Source organism: Asterias amurensis, chromosome 17 (genome assembly GCF_032118995.1).
Source record: "Asterias amurensis chromosome 17, ASM3211899v1".
NCBI classification, from domain to species: Eukaryota; Metazoa; Echinodermata; class Asteroidea; order Forcipulatida; family Asteriidae; genus Asterias; species Asterias amurensis.
The window spans coordinates 3,375,478-3,397,767 of record NC_092664.1 but is presented as its reverse complement, the minus strand read 5'-3'; the positions used below and the strand labels follow the sequence as shown (position 1 = coordinate 3,397,767).

Below are 22,290 nucleotides of genomic sequence, written 5' to 3'. Positions count from 1 at the left end.
TTACAGTTTGTATTAAAATATTGTTCTTCTACTGCATATCGTGTCATTCAAAATATATTGGTTCGCACACCAAAACATTTACTTTCTCAATGAAATACAATCATGTTTTTGGAGTCTGTAACATGCATCGATGGTCCCAAAATTATTCAATTCGATTGTTCTTTGCACACAATAAAGTGTTGTTTGTCTTCAAAATGCCACTATCGAAATCTGTTGTAGGCTTCTTATGAAAAATTTGCTATTGGCTTTAATTTTAAGACTGATCATAGAACGTATGCCTTCCCGTTAAAGACACTGGACTCTATCGGTAACTATTGTCAAAGACCAGTCTCCTCACTTGGTGTATCTCAACAATATGCATAAAATATCAACCCTGTAAAAATCATCTTTTTCTCAAAAACTAAGTTACTTCAGCTGAAGCCGTTTTTCACATTGTTGTATAGTACCAACAGCTCTCCATTACTCGTTACCGAGTGAGGTTTTATGCTAATAAATATTTTAAGTAATTACCAACAGTGTCCACTGCTTTTAAAGACAGTGGACACTATTGGTAATTACTCAAAATAATTATTAGCATACAACCTTTCTTGGTAACAAGTAAGGGGAGAGGTTGATAGTATAAAACATTGTGAGAAACGGCTCCCTCTGAAGTAATGTTTCAGAGAAAGAAGTAATTTTCCATGAATTTGATTTCGAGACCTCACATTTAGAATTTGAGGTCTCAAAATCAAACATCTAAAACTTTCACAGGTTTGTTATTTTATGCCTATTTTGAGATACACCAACTATGAAGGCTAGTTTTTGACAACTACCAATAGTGTCCAGTGTCTTTAAGTCAGCAATAAATAAAAAGAAAGAATAAACAGCAACAACAACAACAACCATACCATCAACAACATACCATCAACAAGCAAAAACAAAAGCTAAGTTAGGCTTACTATATTCCCTGTAATAACTCAGTGGATAAATTGGTTGCAACTTTTTATTATAAGTAGCACACATTACTGCAGTCGCGCTTCTCATTTTAAATTTTGGGGCACAAGAATAACCACATTATTTTTTTGCATAACTACATTACTTCAAAGTGGAATTCTATGCTAACAAAAATCGTTAACATCGAAAGATGTATGTGCTTCTAACCCAAGAGTGCTAGCCAAACGTAGGGCCTATACCTGTCTTTTAATTCCTTGTCTTCCTAAAAGAAACCCACTTATATTTTGCTATGATTGTACATGCATAATATCACTGCTTCTTTGACACAATCTGACCCCGACGAGCTGAATTTTGACACTAGAGCCTGTAAGCTTTAGCCCGAGTGATTTTTGATCGATGGGAGAGCGCGAAAAGTGGTATCGCGTTCATTATTGGACACGAACGGTTGGTCTCATTACCATGAGAGAGCATCTCCCATTGGCCAACACCCGACCCTTCAATCAGACACGCGTACGGCCGTAAATTGCCGTCTGCTATAAATTCAGACCACTGTGCGTGAATAGCTAAGCAGGGCCGTGGCGCTCATATAACACCGTCGCTGATTGGACGGCGTGTCTCATTAGGCGGGAAACGGGCGAATGCAGGATTTAGTTACAGTGTCAGAGGGCTCGCGATGAGTACAACCAAAATATATGTCAAGTAGCGAAGCCCGCGCGGCAGTGTCCTCGCCTCAGCATAATTACTGGAGGTTTTGCACACGAGAGAACCAAAACAGACTGTCATGAAATACCAGTCTGTCATTTAATCAAACAGCAAGCGTACACTAGCGAGATATTTCTGTGAGATAACCATCCAGACGTTTGGCATGATGATGATGACGATGACGTTAACATGAGAAAAGGTAAGACTTATTATTCTTCCTTCAGACGTAACCTACCAGACAGGTTGCATGTTGTTTCCTTATAATATGCCTGTCTGAGGGGAGAGTCCATCTGACTGTGTACATAATAAATTGCCTTAGCTTTTCTCAATAGGTTCTATACACCATGATGTTCATTTCTCAAGTCAATGTAGTTGTTACCCCGTTGCAATTCTACACTGAATACCTATATTGTTTATTTTGTTGTTATACTGCTGAATGCCAAGCTTTATGGTTGGAAAAATACATAATAAGAAGAGCATGTTCCTATTCAGACGGAAACACCTGCCTTGTTTTGGCAAAACCATGATATGCTTTATCATTCTAACCAACACAGACACCAGTGTTTTCTATACCAGAATTTTGTTTGTGTGTATTGCTGCAAGTCCCTGCGACTTGTCTAAACATAAACGATTGAATTGATGCAATATATTTTCAATATCAAGGCCAACGAGGACACACTTCTGAAACACTATCATAATACAGTGGAGAAAGTAGCATTTTTTTTAAAACAACAAGTAGACAATTTTAATATTTTTTATTTTAATTGCCGCAAACGAAATATGCACGTAGTTGAACCTCCATAAAGCACATCCCCAACAACAGCAGGAACGGTTTGTTTATCAATTGATATTTTTTACTATGAAAAAAAATGTTTTGATTTGGTTAGTAAGCTGAAAACAGTCGGCTAAAATAAATCTTCGAAGAACCACTGTTGCACTAATACACTCTTAAGAACTCCAGGGTCAGGGGCCTTACCCGTGGGTCAACCTACATCGACTCGAGCCACAGGGGGCTTTGGGTCAAGCTGTCTCGACCTATGCTAGGCCACATGGGGCCTTTACCATGGGTCAGGATAACTTGACCCGAGACAAGGGGGGCCTTAACTGTGGGTCATGACTCGACCCGAGTCACACGGAGCCTTAACTGTGGGTCAGACTGACTCGACCCCGGCCACAGGGGGCCTTATGTGGGTCATGGGTTGACCCAAGTCACAGGGGCCCTAAGTGTGGGTCAAGCTAACTCGACCTGAGTCACAGGGGGCCTTAAACTGTGGGTCGTGACTCGAACCGGGCCAGATTGAGCCTTACCCTGTGCCGCATGACTGAACCGAGTCACATGTGCCTTCGTGTTTCAGGCTGACTCGACCCGAGTCACATGGGGTCATGGGTCATGCGTCAGATTCTACTTCAACTGGTCACAGTTTTTAGTGATAGTTTGAACAATATTCCGGGTCGTCTTGACCCATAAGTTAGTCAGGCCCTCTGCGACCCAGTATGAATCCGGGTAAGCTCTGACCCCAGAGTAAACAGCCGTTTAATTAAGCAACTTCCTTGATAGGAGCTCCAATTGACGCTTAAGTGTTTTAGTAATCGCTGTGGGATATACCGTGAGTCATGGATGAATAATTTAAGGTCATCCATAATGCCATGGCTGTCATTATAGCCGAGCATTCTGCACCTGATGATTCAATAGGTAAGGGAATAATGTGTCATGAAACTACCGTATGTAATCATAATATACAGAATGTGGAAGAATAAAGTGCCTCACACAGTTTATCGATGCCCTCACCCTCCCCGCCCCGTGTTTTGAAATTTTGACTTTTGAGATAAGAACAAAATACAAAAGTAAGTTATTTAAAATATTTAAAGGGAAGGCGGGTATACGTTTGGTAGTCACTCTTAAAATTAATGGCAACAAAAACCTTTGTTTAGAAGCCTGTATACAGAATCTTTCGAAATAGATCAGTAAAAGTGGGCTAGACCTGGGTCTGAGTGTTTGGACAAAGTGTACAAAGTATATGAGTGAAAATCTTTTATAAGCACCTTGCAAAACACACAAAAAAGACCAACAAATCTGAGGATGATCGAGAGCCCCTCTTAGATATGTGGATCCAGTTTGGGATATCAAAGACTTTGACCCCCTCCCAAAGGGCAATGCACTTTGGTGTCATGACTTCATGTTACCAGAGATCTCTGAAGATTTCAACGAGTATTCCATGTCACAAAAGTCACCAACACACAACATAGAAAGAAAAATTTACCATAGTTCAAGGATGAAAGAGCTTGCCTTGAACTTCATGATTGTAAACCAAACTCACCAACGCGACTCATTAAAAAAACTCTTGATAGAACTCATTACCGTTAACACAGTCACAAACAGCATACTGATCCAGCACCTGCTCCTTTGTAATTAACTTGGTGACTATCATTTGCATAAAATGATAATTTATTGCTCCTAATGGGAGACGCTGAAAGACTTACTCGCAGCATAACGTATCAGTAAAATTGCAAATGGTTTCCTACTCATGAACATGCGCAATAAATCCTGAAATTCTGCTGCCACCTAGCGTCCGCAAGTGTCTCCTAGATCGATCTCAAACTTCTACAGGATTGTCAGTTTGTGTATCATGGTGGATAACATAAAGTGCCTTTAATGTTCCTTTAAAGGCACTGGACACTGTTGGTAACTAATCAAAAAAATTGTTAGCATAAAAACTTACTTGGTAACGAGCAATGGAGAGCTGTTGATGGTATATAACAATGTGGGAAACGGCTCTCTCTAAAATAAAAACCTCGTTTTTGAGAAAGAATTCATTTTCACAGGTTTGTTATTTTGTGCATATGTTGAGATACAGACTGATCTTTGACAATTACACAAGGTGTCCATGCTTGGGATATTGCTCGGGATGTGGACAATACGTTTATCATCCATACAGTGAACTCTCTCATTCCCCGGTCAACAAGTTAGATGGCATTTCGAGAGCTCAGTATCAACGGGGTGGTTGATACTTTCTCCAGGTCCCATTCTCGTAGAGCTGCTATGCACAAAAAATTGCTTATAGCGTGAAATCTCTTCCTTGATAAAACAGGATTGCCAACCAAGTTTCCACTGGGCCCAGTTATGAAGTACATCACCAATGTATGCCAGTGTGAAACGGCAAACGCAGTTTCTTTTTTTAACCCGGGGCATTGAGCAAAGAACACTAGGGAAGGCAGAGTGTGAGGCCTACCCGGAACTGCCGAGACCCCGAAGCTTTATATTATTATTGCAAGAGTATTGTAGCACGAGAATTTGTTTCTTATATTATTGCCAACCCTGCAACATGTAAATAATTGTAATGACCTGCCTATGAACGCTGCCATCTTATTTCTCACGGTGTAGTGACCGATCAATTTAAGCCATACGCAATGTTAAAGGCAAAGTATACCATCGGTGTTTGTAACCGTTCTTATGTTTTAACCCTATCATTTAATGTAGATGTGTACAATAAAACTGACATCTGAAAATTAATTTCATTTCAAAAGATGGTCGCGTAGATGATGCCTCCATACTTATTTTGACTGCCATCTTTCACACTTACTACAATTCGCTATTATTTAGGTCTACATAACATTCCCGCATTTGCATTGTTCATTTTTTTTTTCTTCAAGAAAGTTTGAGTTGAATTGAGTTACATTCTTTTAATTTTCTGTGCGATTCCGAAGTCCCCAAACCTCGGCAGATCATCCAGGCACTATATAGGTACTATAGTTCATTAATGGCAGTGATATTTGTTACCTAATCACAATTAACAAGTTACCCCCGTATGCTCAGTGAAACACAAATTAGCGGCTCGTTTGACACCAATTCAAATCAACTCAGCCAGATTAATTATGTACTTTAATGAGATGTATAATAATGGTTCGGTGCGAGCTTGAATACAACCAGTAAATGTGTTGTAATATTATGCTGACTGAGTGATTTATGCAGGATGCATGTATATGCAGGGTACAGATGCTTAGTATTGACTGGGTTTTGGTTTTTACTTTTCTCTAAAGAAGTCCATTAACCAAAACTGAAGAACTGGAATCCATCTTTTGGTTGATAGTACAAAATACGGGGTAGGGTACTTCTACCCCACACCGGATCAAATAGGGTGTGTGTGCATTATACTAATCATGTATGTACATAAAGTTAGTGTGTACTTACATACAGTTATCATGTACGTACGTAAATTAATCATGTATGTACGTATAATTATCATGTACGTACATCTATTTGCAATGTACGTACGTACATGTATGTATAGTTATCTTATACGTACAGTTATCATATACGTACAGTTATCACGTACGTACGTATTGTTTGCAAGTAGGTATATATAGATGTACGTATAGTTATCATGTACGTATGTAAAGCTATGACGTACGTACATATATTTGCAATGTATGTATGTATATTATCATGTATGTATGTATAGTTATCACATACGTACCGGTACGTATTGTTTGCATGTTATAGTTATTATGTACGTACAGTTATCATGTACTTATGTATATAGTTATCACGTATGTACATATATTTGCAATGTATGTACGTATTGTTATCATAATCGTGTACGTATATTGTGTCGCGTAGAGATATCGTGTACGAAATTGAGTAACACGAGGAAGGTATACGACCGTATGGTAATCACTCTTCTGAATGGCGATGCAAACTATAGTAAGAAGCCAACAACACATATTAATAGTAGTATAAAATATCAGTTTTTGCGCACAAACATTTGAATCTGAGAAGCGTTGCCGCAGTAACGCTTCTCAGATTGTGTGTACCCCCACGGTCATATTCGCTCCGGACTTCCGGCGATATCTAAACAACGCGACCACCCCTTGAACTGAAATGTTCACATGTTATTTATTGTTCATTTGTATAGGATTAAAGCAATCGATCGGTTAAACGATTTAAAGGTATACTTTGCCTTTAAATGGACCGATTATATTTTTTCAAATTGCCGGAAAATCACCTCAAAGTTTTACAAACGTTTCTGCACGATACGTTTCGCGATCACTCACAGAATGGATATCGAAACATTCGATGTTTTGCCAGGAACATAGAGTAAGGAAGAGGACTTCACAGTTCGTGGGCGAGGAAATGTTGGTGTATCCTTTGCATTGACGCATTTGGGTAGGTGGGTGGCATTAACTCCAGTCCAGACATGTTTAGTAGATATGTTGGGTCTCATGATGCAAGCAAATCTGTATCACGTCTTTACGTGTTATGTCAGGGTGTTTTAAAACGGTCAGAACCGCTGGCAATCGAAGGCAATCAAATATTAAACCTTTAAAGGCACTGGAAATGTTTGGTAATTGTCAAAGACCAACATTCTACTTGGTGTATCAGAATGCATATACAGAATATTACAAGTCTGAATACTAGTCTGTTGCAAGAGAATAATGTCGTCTAACTACTGAATCACCATTTTTTGAACCAATGTTTGTATGAGAGAGATGGACTGTTGCTAGCTTGGTTCTGTGTGAGTTTGTCGAGTTCACTGGGCTCATAAACAGACAGTCAGATTGACTCATTCTTGTTTGCTCTTCTTGCACAGTTTTCTAAAAGCAATCAAAGACTGTGGACACTATTGGTAATTGTCAAAGACCAGTCTTCTCACTTGGTGTATCTCAACATGCATAAAATAACAAACCTGTGAAAATTTGAGCTCAATCGGTCGTCGAAGTTGCGAGATAATAATGAAAGAAAAAACACCCTTGTCACACGAAGTTGTGTGGTTTCTGATGCTTGATTTCGAGACCTCAAATTCTAAACTTGAGGTCTCGAAATCAAATTCGTGGAAAATTACTTCTTTCTCGAAAACTATACGAGGGAGCCGTTTCTCACAATGTTTTATTATATCAACCTCTACCCGTTACTCGTAATCAAGAAAACTTTCATGATGATAATTATTTTGAGTAATTACAAATAGTGTCCACTGCCTTTAAGATCCGATAATTATGCCTCACAGAGGTACTTTCACTTTGCCAGAATTTAACCTTCCTATAATGACTGGCAGAAAACTCTCACAAACTTTTACATTCAGCTGTCTTAAAACAAAATTTGTGCACATTAATTGCTTTCGCCCTTTCTCCTGTAACATTTCCTTCTTCGTTCCACGTACACACGACGACTCGGCACGAAACACTGGCAGATGGTGTGGTGTCAACTCATCTCAAACCCATCGTGAATCAATCCAAAACCCCTCTCTTTGAGATTTAATTAAAAGGCGGTGGAAAGACCGTCTCATAAAATCGACATCATATAAGTCTTCAAGCTATACCTGGTTCAACCAATATTGCTGAAAGGGTGACCTATTGTTCTTGATCACTTCCGGGTCAGAGTTGACCCGGGTTCCGTGGGATCAGACCCGTTTATGCGTCAGCGTGGCCTCGACTTATGTTACACTTTACGGCGTTTAAATAATGCAAGTCGAAAGAAAGGACTCTTATCTCGTGTTCGCCGTAATTTTCATGATCAGAATTTCAACTCAGGCTCTTTCTTCTGAGCCGTCATCGAAACCGATTGAGAATTCCGCGGGGCGATTGTGGTTGAAGGCTCCCCCGATGGTTGGGTCAAGTACTTGCAGGCATTTCCGTCCGTACAAAAGCAAGGAGCAGAATAAGAACAAAATCAACTAAAATTCTTCTCACGAGGTCTGAGATATCAAGAGCAATGATAAACGTACAGCAAAGACTTGGTTGCGGGTAAAGGGATGCCCGTACGTTAACACCATACATTATGCAAAATACAACTTAAGAATTTATGGGTGGGTTATATCAGTCATCGTCTATTATATAGCTCGAAGGTAAAGATGACACTTAAAATATTTGGCAATAAAACAGACTGTCTTAAAAAAAAAGACAGATTTAAAGGGTTTTGACGTCACAAATTTGCAACGAATAATTCCCTTCAGTTGAAATTTCCTCAACTCCTGCGGACAAAAGCCCTGTGACGTCAACAATTCGTATGCCATATGGAAAGGTTTTCGGTAATGTAATGACTATCTCTAAATGAGCTGGGGTGATTCTGAAAAGAACCGTTGGTTTCAACTCGACGTTTCGATAAGTATGCTCTAATCGCCAGAGCATACTGATCGAAACGTCGAGTTGAAACCAACGGCTCTTTCCAGAGCATAATGATCAAAACGTCGAGTTGAAACCAACGGCTCTTTCCAGAGCATAATGATCAAAACGTCGAGTTGAAACCAACGGCTCTTTCCAGAGCATAATGATCAAAACGTCGAGTTGAAACCAACGGCTCTTTTCAGAACCACTCCAACTCATTTAGAGATAACCATTACATGGTGTTAACGCAACCTTTCCATATTGTATTTCCATCCCATTCAAAGTTTCAAATCCTACTTAATTCGTATGCCATTAGAATTCGCAGGAAGTATGAGACGGGCTTCATTCTTTAAGTGCTACTACACCTTCCTTGTTTTATCTATTCTATCTTCTACAATTTTAATAAATCTCCTTGGCGGTATCAGGAGAAGGGCTATACCTGACCTGAGTTGAAATCACACTTTCCCCAGACAGTCCGGATTATAACACAGAGAAGGTGCCATTCGCGCATCACTGGCTTGCATTCTTCACGGGCAGCCTGTTCCAAGAACTTTAATAAAAGCCTAGTTCGATATTATCACGGTCCCCGTTAGGGCTTTTAGCGATACCAGGCGAATGAGAGAGTGCTTCTCAGTTATTACTCACCGAAGCGTATCAATTATTTATTACATGGCGATTGGGGGAATTACAGTTTTGAACGGTAACACATTCTGGTTCGAAAAGGTTGGCCCAGTTTTAATTTATTTGATATATTATTAGATATAAGATTAATTTTTGCAGCCTTCTATGAAATGTGATTTTCCACCGGTATGAGCTGAATATGAGCTCTCAAATGTATTGATTATCATTTATTAATAACGTAACCCCATGAATTCATAAGTATTAATAATATAAAAAAAACACCCAAACATTTTGTGTAAAATGAATAAACGCAACTTTGGTTATTTTAAAGGATTTGGGTACTTGTAACACAAAACACAATGTCCACAGATTTACATTAAACACCGTTTGAAGATAATTATAGTAGAAAGCTTCCCTGAAAATATTAGATGCTGAGGTGCTATAGTTTTTGAGAAATGAGTAAAACAATGTCATGAAAATATAATATATTTTTACATGCTAAAATAATTTTCGTCTCATGATCAGTGAGACGAAAATTATTTTAATGACATTGTTTTACTCATTTCTCAAAAACTACAGCACCTCAGCAAGTAATATTTTCAGGGAAGCTAACTACTATCATTATCTTCAAACTGTGTAAGTTTAATATAAATCTGTGGACATTGTGTTTTTTGTCCCCCAAAAAGTACATAGCCCCTTTAAGGCTTATCATTTATACTATATTATCATGCAGCCAAGAATAGTGTCTAAACCGTACAGTGAGTTATCAAAAGCTATAGCCAACGAAAATCTAGAAGAAAGCTTTATACTTATTATTTCGCTATGTCATGTTTCAAAAGGAATGTCTGCGTCATCGGCTAAGCATAAGCACATTTCAAATATCCAAAAATGTTCATTAAGTAAAGTTCTTATCAACCTAACCCAACTAAGCAATATCATTGTCGACAGTAAACGCAGAGGTCGCAACATAAGCAGCAGATATATAACAACACACACAAACAAGGTCCTATCAATGGGAAATTTTTAATTGCTTAGCATAATACTGTAAGAACATCACTATGTATTGCTTGGTCTTAAAATCAAATTACATGTGAAACCTTCTTCTAGTGACGGTGCCTCTTTCTCACACATCTACAGACATGTCTTTGCTGAAACAATGTTTACAATTCAAGAAGTTGCTATTTGTTCCCAATATGTTTGCATAAAGCTCGCGTGAAGCTAGTCTTGCATCCAGACGTCGCTTTACGATAGCTGCCTGAAAGGGTTCAGCGAGTGACACTTAACGTGTCAAACGTAACACCTCGCTTTATCAACCCAAGATAGTCTTGAATGCAGCCGTTTGTGTGGGTGTGATGCAGGCTTACAATCATAAAGTGCGTGGCGTGTATGAAACCTTCCCAGCACAAAATGTCATGATGCAATGCTAGCCGATAGTGCACCTTCTGTTTTTCTAAAGCGGGTTTTGGTCTCCCTGACGGTGAAAATCCGGGCACGGCGGAAGTGCGGCCTGCGGCGTTTCGTCTGCGCATCGCCGCCGTCACGTGTGAGCATGGGCTACCTCCCCCACCATCCCTTTCTCTCTCGCGCTGCCGCATTATTATTTTAAAGGAATACAGGGACAAGAATTTAGTATCGGATTCAGTCGATGCTATATTATGCCTGCACCCCAAGGGATATTCAGATAGGACATAAAAGCACTTCCACTATGTGCTCGTTTAAGTGGTGCAAATATTGTATTACTTTTGTTTTTTTGCTGAGAACAAAATTGTAACATAGTCCATTTTGTTTTTATACAATTATAAACAATACACACTCAATTTACACAAAATCGGAGTACCGTGGATCCTGACCAAGTCTTGGGTCAATATGACCCGGAATTGTGTCAAAGTGACACAAATAGGGTCAAACTCAGTTACTGATTCAGCAACACAGCTCGTAAAAAAAAACACCATTTTCTGGGCAAGCCTGACACAGTAATGGGTTAGCCCCCTCCCCAGGACCCCAAATCTGGCTCAATTATGGCCCAATTCTGAATGTTTACATCGCATAGTCTGCTCAAAGAAACAACAAAAGTAGCATGATTACACGTCTTTAATGACACTAACATTGCCCTCCAAACTCATTACATAAACGTGTGAATTTTAGAAGTGATAAACAGTTGATGTTAGAAATAATTGTGCAAAGAATTGTAAAACTGTTCAACAAAGCTTACCTCGGAGTTCAGTTGCACAGTCCGACAGCATGATTGTACCGGACTCACTCCACATGTGTGATACATAATAGGATTGCAAAACAGTTTGTCGACGTTTCATCCCGTGGTTTTCAACAAGGCCACCGTAAAACCAACCTGTAAGAAATAAATTACATTATTTGGTAACCTGAAAACGGCAAATAATGGGTCATGGTGCTAACCACTTTCGTGTCAAAACTGATCCGGATTCTGGGTCCGGACTGAGGCCTGACTCATTATGGGTCAATGTGACCCGGAATTTGTGTCAACATAATGTCAAACTAACGCTGAATCAGAGATGAAATCCATCAGGCTCAACGTAATATGGGTCAAATCTGACCGGGCAATTTTAGAGTGTATACATTTCTGTTGGGGTTTTTGCGCTTCTTGTAAAGTATTTTTCTTTTTCTTTTCCCCCTTTTTATATGTGTGTTTGCCATATTGCTTTGAAGCTATATAGCTTCATTTATTCACTTAAACAAAATCAGTATAACATCAATAATCCTCATTACACGAAATCCACAAAAAAATATTGCTATGCCAAGGAATTACAATGATTGACAGACATAGCAAACACAAGTATTGGTGTTTAAAAAAACAAATTCTAAAATCGCAAAAAAAGGAGACACGTCGAGAACATATTCGACATCATTCAGGAATAATAGATTAATTTCACCAATTAAACACATACGTATCCTCGACATTATTGCGTTCTTGGACCAAGAATAGAGTCTTGAAGGACGCCCGATGTGCTCATCGTTTACTCATCCAAAATGACTAATGACGTTGAGTCATTAACGCTCGTGACGTCATTCATTATTACCATGGTACACCATTCAAGCAACGTAGCTATCGTACATTGTGTATTCTCCCTAATCGTTTTGCTTAACGAGCAAGGTGTTCAAGTGGTTAGACTGTAGGACGTGCAATCGAAAGGTTGCAGCTAACTGCTGGTTTCACAATGATAAGTACGGTCGTCTCGTTCCTTAATTACAATTTACTGATTGGTGCATGCAAATCATCATATCAAGACGTTAAACAAAATGTGTTTGTATGAATGAGAGAGATTGGCTGTTGCTAGCTTGGTGCCGAGACTCCTTGAATGATCGGAAAGATCATCTTATTTCTGTATTGGCAAATTATTACCAAATTGAACTGTGCTGGAATGGTCTGCACCGTGCAACAAGATCCCATCATGTAATTTTTGTCATGAAGCAATCGCATTTTTCCGATCTGCAGTAGAATCAAACAATAAACCCATAAATAAACAAAACCTGAGTGATTTTTCCCCTGGAGACTGACTGTTTGAACAAATTTAACAGGTTTTTATTAATATGATAATAATGTGTTATAAAACATGAACACTGTGCGAGTATTTTGTCAGCTTCTACTAATCATGTAGGCCTATAACACATTCAATGAACATTTTGTACTGGGGGCCAACGTCACTAGTCAGTAATGTTATGTACTGTGACATCACACTTTGCTTAGCAAAGAACAAAGTCACAGTGATTTGCAGATAAGTACTGTCTTAGCCCTTTGAGAAACAAAACACAGGTCTATAAAGAAGAAAACAAACGGCAAAGTGCATGATTTCACCGTAAAAGATTGTAATTACTGAGTTGAAGAGCCTTGTCACACATGCAACTTTTAAAGACAATTTGGAGGCAACAAACTGGTGCAAGCTACATGAAGGATCACTTAGTACACATGAGTCAAGTTTCGTACAATTTCCTACGATCCACATAAAAAAGAGGCGATCATTGAAATGTGACCCATTTTCCTTTTTTAATGAAGAACTGATTGCCTGGAAATTGCCTCGTGAGAATTGGCCCTTTAAAAGTCACATAAACGGCGATACATCATAGAATGAAAGACTCTGTTTCTCACACCATGTATTAAACTTGACAAGGCATGTTGCAGAACTCAGTCCCATAAATTGCAGCCTCGATGTTAAATTAAACGCTGTGTGACGCGAATATACAGTCGCGAATCCAGCGGTTGCTACGGAAACGGCTTATAAATAATGCAAATTTTAATGCCTATTTTGTTCGAAACTTGTGTAGGTTCTCTGATGGGGGACTTCGTGCGTAAAATCAGAGCCGGCAGTAAATCAGATTTTAAAATTAAATGTTTGTTCTTGATGTCGTTTTTTAAGAACCATAAACCGGTTCTTGGGGATTTTCTCCTGCGAGTCAATATTTTGATGTGTCATGATATCTTTCGATCAAACAGAAAATATTGCAACTGTAATAAACAACTTTAAATGCAAAGTGTACCTTTGGTTTTCGATTGTGTATAATAAAACCAACCTGTGAAAATTTCAATTTAAAAAGTGGGTGCGTTTTTGAGTTAACACCCACTAAAATCCGGAGCGAATGTCCACACCAGGAAGAATAATCCCCAATAGTTATACAAAATTTGAGAAGCGTTACGATAGTAAGCGGGTCATATTCAAATTTTGTTGGATAAAAAGAATTGTACATAAACATAACTTCGAAGTGAAATATTTCTCAAAATGATGTATACACGTATCGCAGGCTACTGCGGGTTTCTGCCATTAATTTTAAGAGTGATAATCAACCGTGTACCCCACCCCCCCCCCCCCTTAAAGATCTTTGCTATAGGCCTATGTGTGAGTCGACGAACTGATAGGGATACGTTTTTAGGGAAACTAGCTGGCAGCAGACTCAGTTACCAGGTAAACTCACAGTCTCAGATTTGTGTGCAAGCTCAGAACTACTTCAACAATAAGTATACCCTGCTTTTAAAACAAGAAACACTGGCCCACAAAAAAAACAAAAAACAATTATGTGTTGAGCTATATATTTGTTTCTTGTGTGAAATTCTAACCTCCATTCAACTTCCATTCTTATTTTTAATTAAGTGAAAATGAAACATCTTGAAGGAACCCCTCAAGGGGTACCAAAGTTCACAATATCGCAAACAAATATAAAAACAAGAAAACTAAGAAGGTAAATTTAAGGCGGTTTTGTCTTGAACACTTCGCCGGTTTCAAGTGGATCGTGATGATGTTATCATAGAAGTATCCTTGCGCCTCGGGCTCGATAAGTTGTTCATGAAAATGTCAATGTCCCATGGAGGCACGGCATCCCCTTTTGTTAAAGACATAATTGAGTTTGTGTGAGTGTCGTGGGCTAAATGACGATCGGTATCTGAAATTTAAAGTATGAGGTAAATAACCCACACTTCAATTTGCTCCAAAAAATTATTGGTCAGACTGGTCAATTTTTTTTCCATTCTGATCCATTTTTATGTCAGGCTGATCCATTTCTGGGTCAAGATGACACCCGGAAAACTTAACTCAGATGCTGCGTCATTTTAACCCTTTTCTGTTGGTCATTTTGACACAGACTTCAAGTCATACTGACCCAGAAATGGGTCTATCCCAACGGGACCCGGATCCGGGTCATGTTGACTCGGAAGAGCTTAGAATGAAAGTATCCTCGTGAAATGTGTACACAAAATCCATTGCATAAGCCGATTTAAAATGTATATTATTATACAAATATTATACAGGAAAAACATTTCTTTGTGACCTGACCTAAACCAAAGCTGTTATTGTTGTTGTTGCCATTAAGTTTCAGATCATTATCAGTACATGTAGACACATTTTTAAGAAACAAATGTAGAAAAAAACTATCCCTTTAAATTCATGTCATACCCGGATGTTTTTTATTATTTTTTATATAGCCATGGATGATTTCCTTCCTCAGAGGTATAATTGCGAGCAAATAAGGGGAGCTATGAGACCCGTACTTGTCATGTGGACTGACATTTAGATTAGAAAATGTGACTTAATGACCTTCAACAAATTGTGAAATCTGAAAATAGAGTTTCTTACATACATTAATTGTCTTGTTGACGTCTGCGTGGTAATATATTGTTATTTGATAATTTGTTATTTGATATAAATATTTAACGAATAACGAAATACACATTGTGTCATATTGTTTACATTTAATTTATCTTGTGGTTTATTGTTTGATATTTTGCTATTTGACATATTTATCCAACTTTATATACTTCTTACATTTGCTATACTTGTTAAATTTCCTATAAAATGTATTAAATTGCAACGTGATATTCAAATTATAGTTTTAACATTTTAACATTAACGACTTTTTTAATGAGTTTCTACATGAAGTAACAAATCACAAGGGGGACTGATTCTGGAGTACATTTCGAGTGACATTTAAGGCAATAACATTTTATATGACGTCAGACACTGATACATCATTCTATGAATTGATATCTGCATTAATTAGCTACGTCATGCGTGGGTACACATGAGGAAAACCATATTGTACGAAATGCATCACTGCTAATTATACCACATTAGGGATTTGGTCTGCTCAAAAAGGGGAGTAAACCAAAAACGTGTTCAACCCACGATAACAAAAGTAACTGTACGTTTTACATCCTAAAACTGAGACGAAAATTACTCCTTACCTCAGCAAGTGATATTTTAAGGGAATCTTTCTTCTATCATTCGTCAAAACGCGTAAGTTTAGTTGGAATTTGAGGACGCGTTACAAAAAGTACCCAGACCATTTAAGGGCAAAAAACCTGCGGCGTTTTTTATTTGATTCTGTATGAAGGATTACAATATATATTTGACTAGCAAACTGTGTCTTAGGGAGAAATGTCAAGTTATGATAATTTAATCACGAGGAATATTATTGTTATCGTTTGAGTCATGTCCCATAACAATTTCTGCAGCCGATTTCACGAAACGCTAGGAATAATCCTATCTCGAGTTAGGACGAGTAGCTCTTCCTAACTTAGAATTAATCTTAAGGTCTGCATGCTACAGTGCAGGGGTAGGACTCGTCCTAAGTCCTAAGATTGATCTTAAGTTAGGAAGAGTTTGGTGAAATCGACGGCAGGACATTTATAAATACATTGTATTCAAATCCTTTTAACTATAATGTCCTTTTATTGTTGATCGAGATCAGTGTTGATCATTTCCAGTGTATTAATTTTTTACCATAAGATTTACAGTGACTGATTTTTTTTCTTCTTCAAATGGACGGACTGTAATTTATTAATGAAGTGGTTTATGCACAATTGTTCTTCATGAGGTCTTCTTGATGCTGCATGCTGTAAATAATGATTCCCCAATAGAGCCTTAATTAAGTCCCTGCAATGGCTGAATTCAGGAATATCTGTAACATTATTTATACATGTTCTCTTCGATCGCTGTTTAAGATGTCACAGATAATGGGATGCAGGATACATAAAGACAGGGCGATATTCATCGCGAAGCCAGACACTTGTATTGGTGTGCGGGATGAAAGGTGAGGGAGGCAACCATGGGGCAAGGTTGAGGTTCACTAATACCTTGAAGAAATTCTTCAAATTAGGATTTCGTGACAGAGAGAATATAATAATTCCATCCTAAGCAGATTCACTTGCGTTTAAACAAATTATTAGGGCTAGATAGCTCAGTTGGCAGAGCGCCCAGTTGGCAGAGCGCCGGCACGTTAATCCGGAGGTCGTTGATTCGATTCCCACTCTTTTATCAATTCTTTGTTCAACCCCCAAATCAATTAAAAATTATTCAGTTTCCCTTGTGGTTTATATAGATAACAAAATTATTAATCACAAAATATGTGGATTTGCGTCAAGCACAATAATAACACGGGGGTTGGGTTCTTGAGAAAAGTAAATAAAAAAATAGATTAAACGATGTCTTGGGGGCGATGAGGATGACTAAACGTGCGTCTCCCTCCATCAATGCTCCACAATTACGTTCAAGGAATTACCAAGAAACCCGCCTGATGTTTTATTAAGTATAGACTTCAACCCACCCACACAGGTGGTCGACCCCCTGCAGATATCGAACAGGGCGTAATACGATACTTTGGGCACGAGGCTTAATTTATGCCGTGGTCATTGCCGTGAATCACGATGAATGTTTCGGGCCGTTTGGAGGACGTGTTCGATTCAGACGAGATCGCTCTGTAGTTTTAAACGTTTGGTGAACAAGATAGTCGATAAAAAGCAGGATATTTATTTTCAGAACTGAGAAGTCTCAGTTCAAATAATGATGTTTCAAGTCATCAAAATAATGATGTAGCGTACGTGACCGTGAGGATCTTGGCGTAGGCTCAAAGCCAATCTCTGGTGTAACTCACGAGGCTCGAAGTGTGACGTCAGATGTTCAGTCTAAAGGCAACTTCTTGCCCATGTTCCATTCGATGAGATTACTGGATTTGCCATTAACAATTTGTGTCTCCATTTTCTTTATGTGTACAGATCTATTGGTTGTAATTCGTATCATGTGACAACAACGTGGAGCACCCATCGACATTACACTACAGGGCGAAAGAACCATGAAACTTCATCACTTAATGGAAAACAAAATCAGTAGAGCAGAGTTTCGTCTCGGGTACGATGACGCATGCGCAGACGGCGTGGAGTTCGACATGGCGGGAAAAGTCGACTACCTGGAAGTGAACGCAAATGCACCGCCTTCCTTCTGTGCACACGATTCTCTGACGTCACCGAAATCACCGTATGACGATGCCGGTTTTGTCGATAACAGCAGGAGTGAGGATACCTCAGTGTGTACGGACAGCTTAAAGGTCTGCTCTGTCGTCACAGAAGATTCGGGGATATCGGAGAATTCCTTCAGTTTGGTTGACGAAATAGAAGCGGACAAAAGTCTGTATGATATAACAGAGAGGGCGGAGTCACTGGATGAAGTTACCGACTCGGAGGAGTCCAGCTCGTCGAGTGTGAGAGACAGGGAGGAGAGGTTTGGAAACACAGCCAGTGGTCAGTGTTTCGACCACTCCAGAACCATAAACCAGATCCGAGGAAGCTTAGAGGAGAAAGTCAAACGCCTTCGCGACGAGAAAGCCGCCGTAGACGAAAAAATCCGCCTGGCACAGGAGGAGGAAGAGCTGCGCATGCGCGAGAAGACCAAACTCAAACAGCAGCTCGTCGTCCACCGAAGGGACCGTCTGAAAAAAGTCATTAGCGACTTGAAACGTAAACTTGAGGATCAGAGCGCACGGCTGCAGGTCACTTACAGTACTCTCATTTCGCTGCAGAGAAATGTATTTCGACATAGAAGCTTCTCGAGGCCAAATCAGGCGCCAGAATTTAATGACTCGTCGCTAGAGGCGCCCTTTTGAATCCGTCGCTTATACAAACCAAGAAATACTGTAAGAACGGCAGTCTTTACCATAAAAAAAAATGGACCATTACTAAAACAAGCAATCCAATCCAAATGAGAGACTTTGGAACGCTAGGTGGCAGCAAACATATCAGGCAAATGTCCATAGACCTGTCAAAGATACCCATTGTGCAAGCACTAACTGTTGAATGAGGTCATGCTGGTCTAGCTAGCGATCAAACTTGATTGCTAGCCAAACCAACATGCATCTCATTTCACGCCTAGTGCACGTACCGAGTATTTGCGATAAGGTATATTGTTCACGTGGTTGTGGCACGCGCACATAACCAAGAACACTAGATTTACCTGGTAAGTCTGCTGCCACCTAGCGTCCCAAACGTCCCCCATTAAAAATGTATATCAGTGTAAAATTTCAAGAAAGCAAACTCTTTGCTTCAATGGATTTGTTGTGCACAGATTTTTAAGTTACAATACATATTACGGACATTTAAAAGACAAAGAAAAAAACCAGGATGTCCCCAAAAGACCCCCATTTAACCTTTGGCTATAGTTTTCCATGCTCAGAACTTATTCAACAATGGACATCATATTACACAGTTAATCTGCTGCCACCTAGCGTTACCAAAGTTTCCCTAATAATATTAATTATAAGAATTAAAACTTTCGAGAAATATGTTTAGCGTGTGTAACAAGTTCGCGATGTTTTCTCGGCTATTTGAATTATTTGTTTCGCTCTTTGCCTATGCAATTTACGTTGAACGAAAAAAAAAAAAAAAAAAAATTAGGTCTTAAATTTTGAACCCGGGATGAAATACACAATTTTTGTCTCTTTCACACGAGAGCCAATAAGCAAGGGTTCCTTGCTAAATTTTAGCATATCTTTACAGTTTTACAAACTGTTCCCTTGTGTGAAAGGACAGCAATTTGTGTACTGTCCAAGGTCTCTTGTAAAATATTGTCAAACCATTTTTACAACCATGCTAAAATTAAGCAAGGGACCACTTTTAAATTGCTTTCGTGTGAATAGCACTTTACTGTGGATGTGTGTTTGGCATTTTACTCAGTACTTTCTCGAATACTGTGTAAAATCAACCATACGACTGTAACCATATGGGTTTGCGCCATTATAAACTGTACACAAGTTAATGATTGATTAATTTACTGCATGGGTACAATTCCATGGACAAAATAAGCACCGTTGTATGCAGAATAACATAGTCTCAAAGTTATTTTGTGATTTGTTTAGCTGATTTCAGATAGGAGCAGATCAATCTAATAATATCTATAACTTATGGCTAGTTGGTATGACACTGCTCTAGAGTTACAAAGGTCGTGGGTTCGAATCCGACCCAAGTAATATGCATGTGTTTTTTTTCACAGAACTCGGGAAAGGGTAAAGTACCGAGTTATACAGTGCTAACACACACCGGTGTATAAGGGTAAAACCAAAACGAAGTCTATAAACCTGTTAGTACTTACCAACACTGTTCCATGCTGGGTGTACTGTGGGGGCTTTAAGATTATGTTGCATGTTCCTTTTGTGGTTTTAAACGATCAAAGCCAAAGCAAGACACTGCAGAGAAATACAAACATTGCAATGTCGAATTATAACGAGCTTTGTGAAGAATTATGATAAACATGATCCTGTTTGACATGTTGCAGTCATCTTTACTACATTCCCCCCGTATGCAGCTAAGATATTCCGTATAGATCGAGAGGGAACCAAGCAACAAGTTTGTTGCACCCCAACCATTGTATTTTCCATATCTGAAGAAACGTCTGTAAAACAATACTTCATTTTCCCTGTGTGAAGCTACGTATATTCGGTATAAACTCGAGTATCGTAGTGTTCCTTGTCATTCGGTCTTTTTTTTTTTTTTTTTTTTTTTTTAATCAATCAACAACATCATTGCACCACATCATTGTATTTTCCATATCTGGAAAAAAAAATCAACGTTTTTAAAAACAACTCTCCCTTTCCCTGTGCAGCTACGAGTATATTCCGTATCGTAGACAGTGTTCCTTGTCATTCGGGCCAAGAGTGAACCAAATTTCATTTTTACGCCACTAGCATTGTATTGTTTCATATCTGAAAAAGTAAAGCTCGTAAAACAGTTTTACTGTTGTGTCAACCAGGCAATGTAAAAAAAAAAAGGTGTATTTTCAGTGGGCCAACTAAGAATGAAACAAGTTTTAAAGTTTAAATCAAACAATATTATGAAAGTCATTCAAACCTTTATATATAAATAAATTGTAATTAATTGTGAAGAGGGATGGCTTTAGAAAAAGGGGATAAGTGTGAAATTGAAAGGGTAAGTAGGTGAATGTGAATGACATGGTGTATCAGAAGTTGTGTTTTTGTAAAATTTGAAATTTTAATTTTTTACATTATCGTTCAGGTATTTTAAAATTGTACACAGTATCTCGGTTTTATTTTGATGTTAAATTGTAAAGAGATGAATTGGACAAAATGAATGAATTATTTTATATAAAGTTTACTGTTTTAGCAACTAGATGAAGGAGTGTGGGCTAGAAGCTGGTTTCTTGACAGTGCTTAGGAATTGTCTATTGACTGAGGGTGTGTAGAATTATTTAGTGTGTTTTCCTTGTTCTCATTTGCAGTGAGGACAACTTTTACATAAAAACTGTGTTATTTAAATTATTATGGCGCGCTAAGTTGACAAGCAATCCTGAGAAAAGGACCAATATTTCTATATTAGTATTGCTATTGCATGGCGACGTTCATTTTGCTAAGGTAGTCGCCAATAATTTAATAACAATAATTACTGGAGAAGATGTGTCACACAAAACGAACTGGCAATTTTGTATCCAGATTCGTAGACTTGTATCAGTCACACTCTAAACCCTCCCGTCAGAGTGCAAGAGGTATATTATAGTAGTTGTATTTATTGGAAACTGACATTTTCCAGTTCCTTATGGGACCATTCGTTTCTTTATGCATTTCAAGTCTGATGCAACTTAGGTTCATTTAATAATATAATTCAAATCTAAGGGGCAAAATATTGAAACATGTGTATTTGCTGACAAATAGTTAGAGGTCTGACGTTACCCTAGCAGAGTCTTTCTTTATGGCCTACAAGAAGACTCGCTCAGGGACTTCGAGGGAGACTAGTCTGCTATTGGCGAAACGCCAGGCCACTTTTACTATTTGTGGTTTTTTTTTCACAAAAAGAATGTTGCAACAATGTTTCAAAAGTTACATATTTATAACTGACAAATATTTAATTTTCCTCGTCAAACAATCTTTGCACGCCACAGAAATAAGTATATGACCATGATTGATCAACCTAATTGACTACACGAAGTAGAAACTGCCCTTAGGTTATAAAGTCCGTCAAACACAAAATGGGTTACGTCGATTGAGGACAAACATATATTCACTGACAAGATCTCGCGTTTTCTTGTTTACAATGTCCCAAAATTAGCATTGGCCTATATTAAATATGTATATGCATTTGTGCAAGCAACCATAATAAATGTATTGATATAAAACAATTGCCAAAATTTAACATTTTGA

The 22,290-nt window shown here is 38.4% G+C and overlaps 1 protein-coding gene across 1 annotated transcript; it reads left to right on the top strand.

Moving 5' to 3' along the window:
* The first annotated feature begins 1,673 nt into the window (after positions 1-1,673).
* LOC139949765 (uncharacterized) lies at positions 1,674-22,290 on the top strand. Its single transcript, XM_071948300.1, has 2 exons — positions 1,674-1,834; positions 17,867-22,290. Exon 2 carries the CDS (start codon positions 17,944-17,946, stop codon positions 18,748-18,750), a length of 807 nt encoding a protein of 268 aa, XP_071804401.1. The 5' UTR covers positions 1,674-1,834; positions 17,867-17,943; the 3' UTR covers positions 18,751-22,290.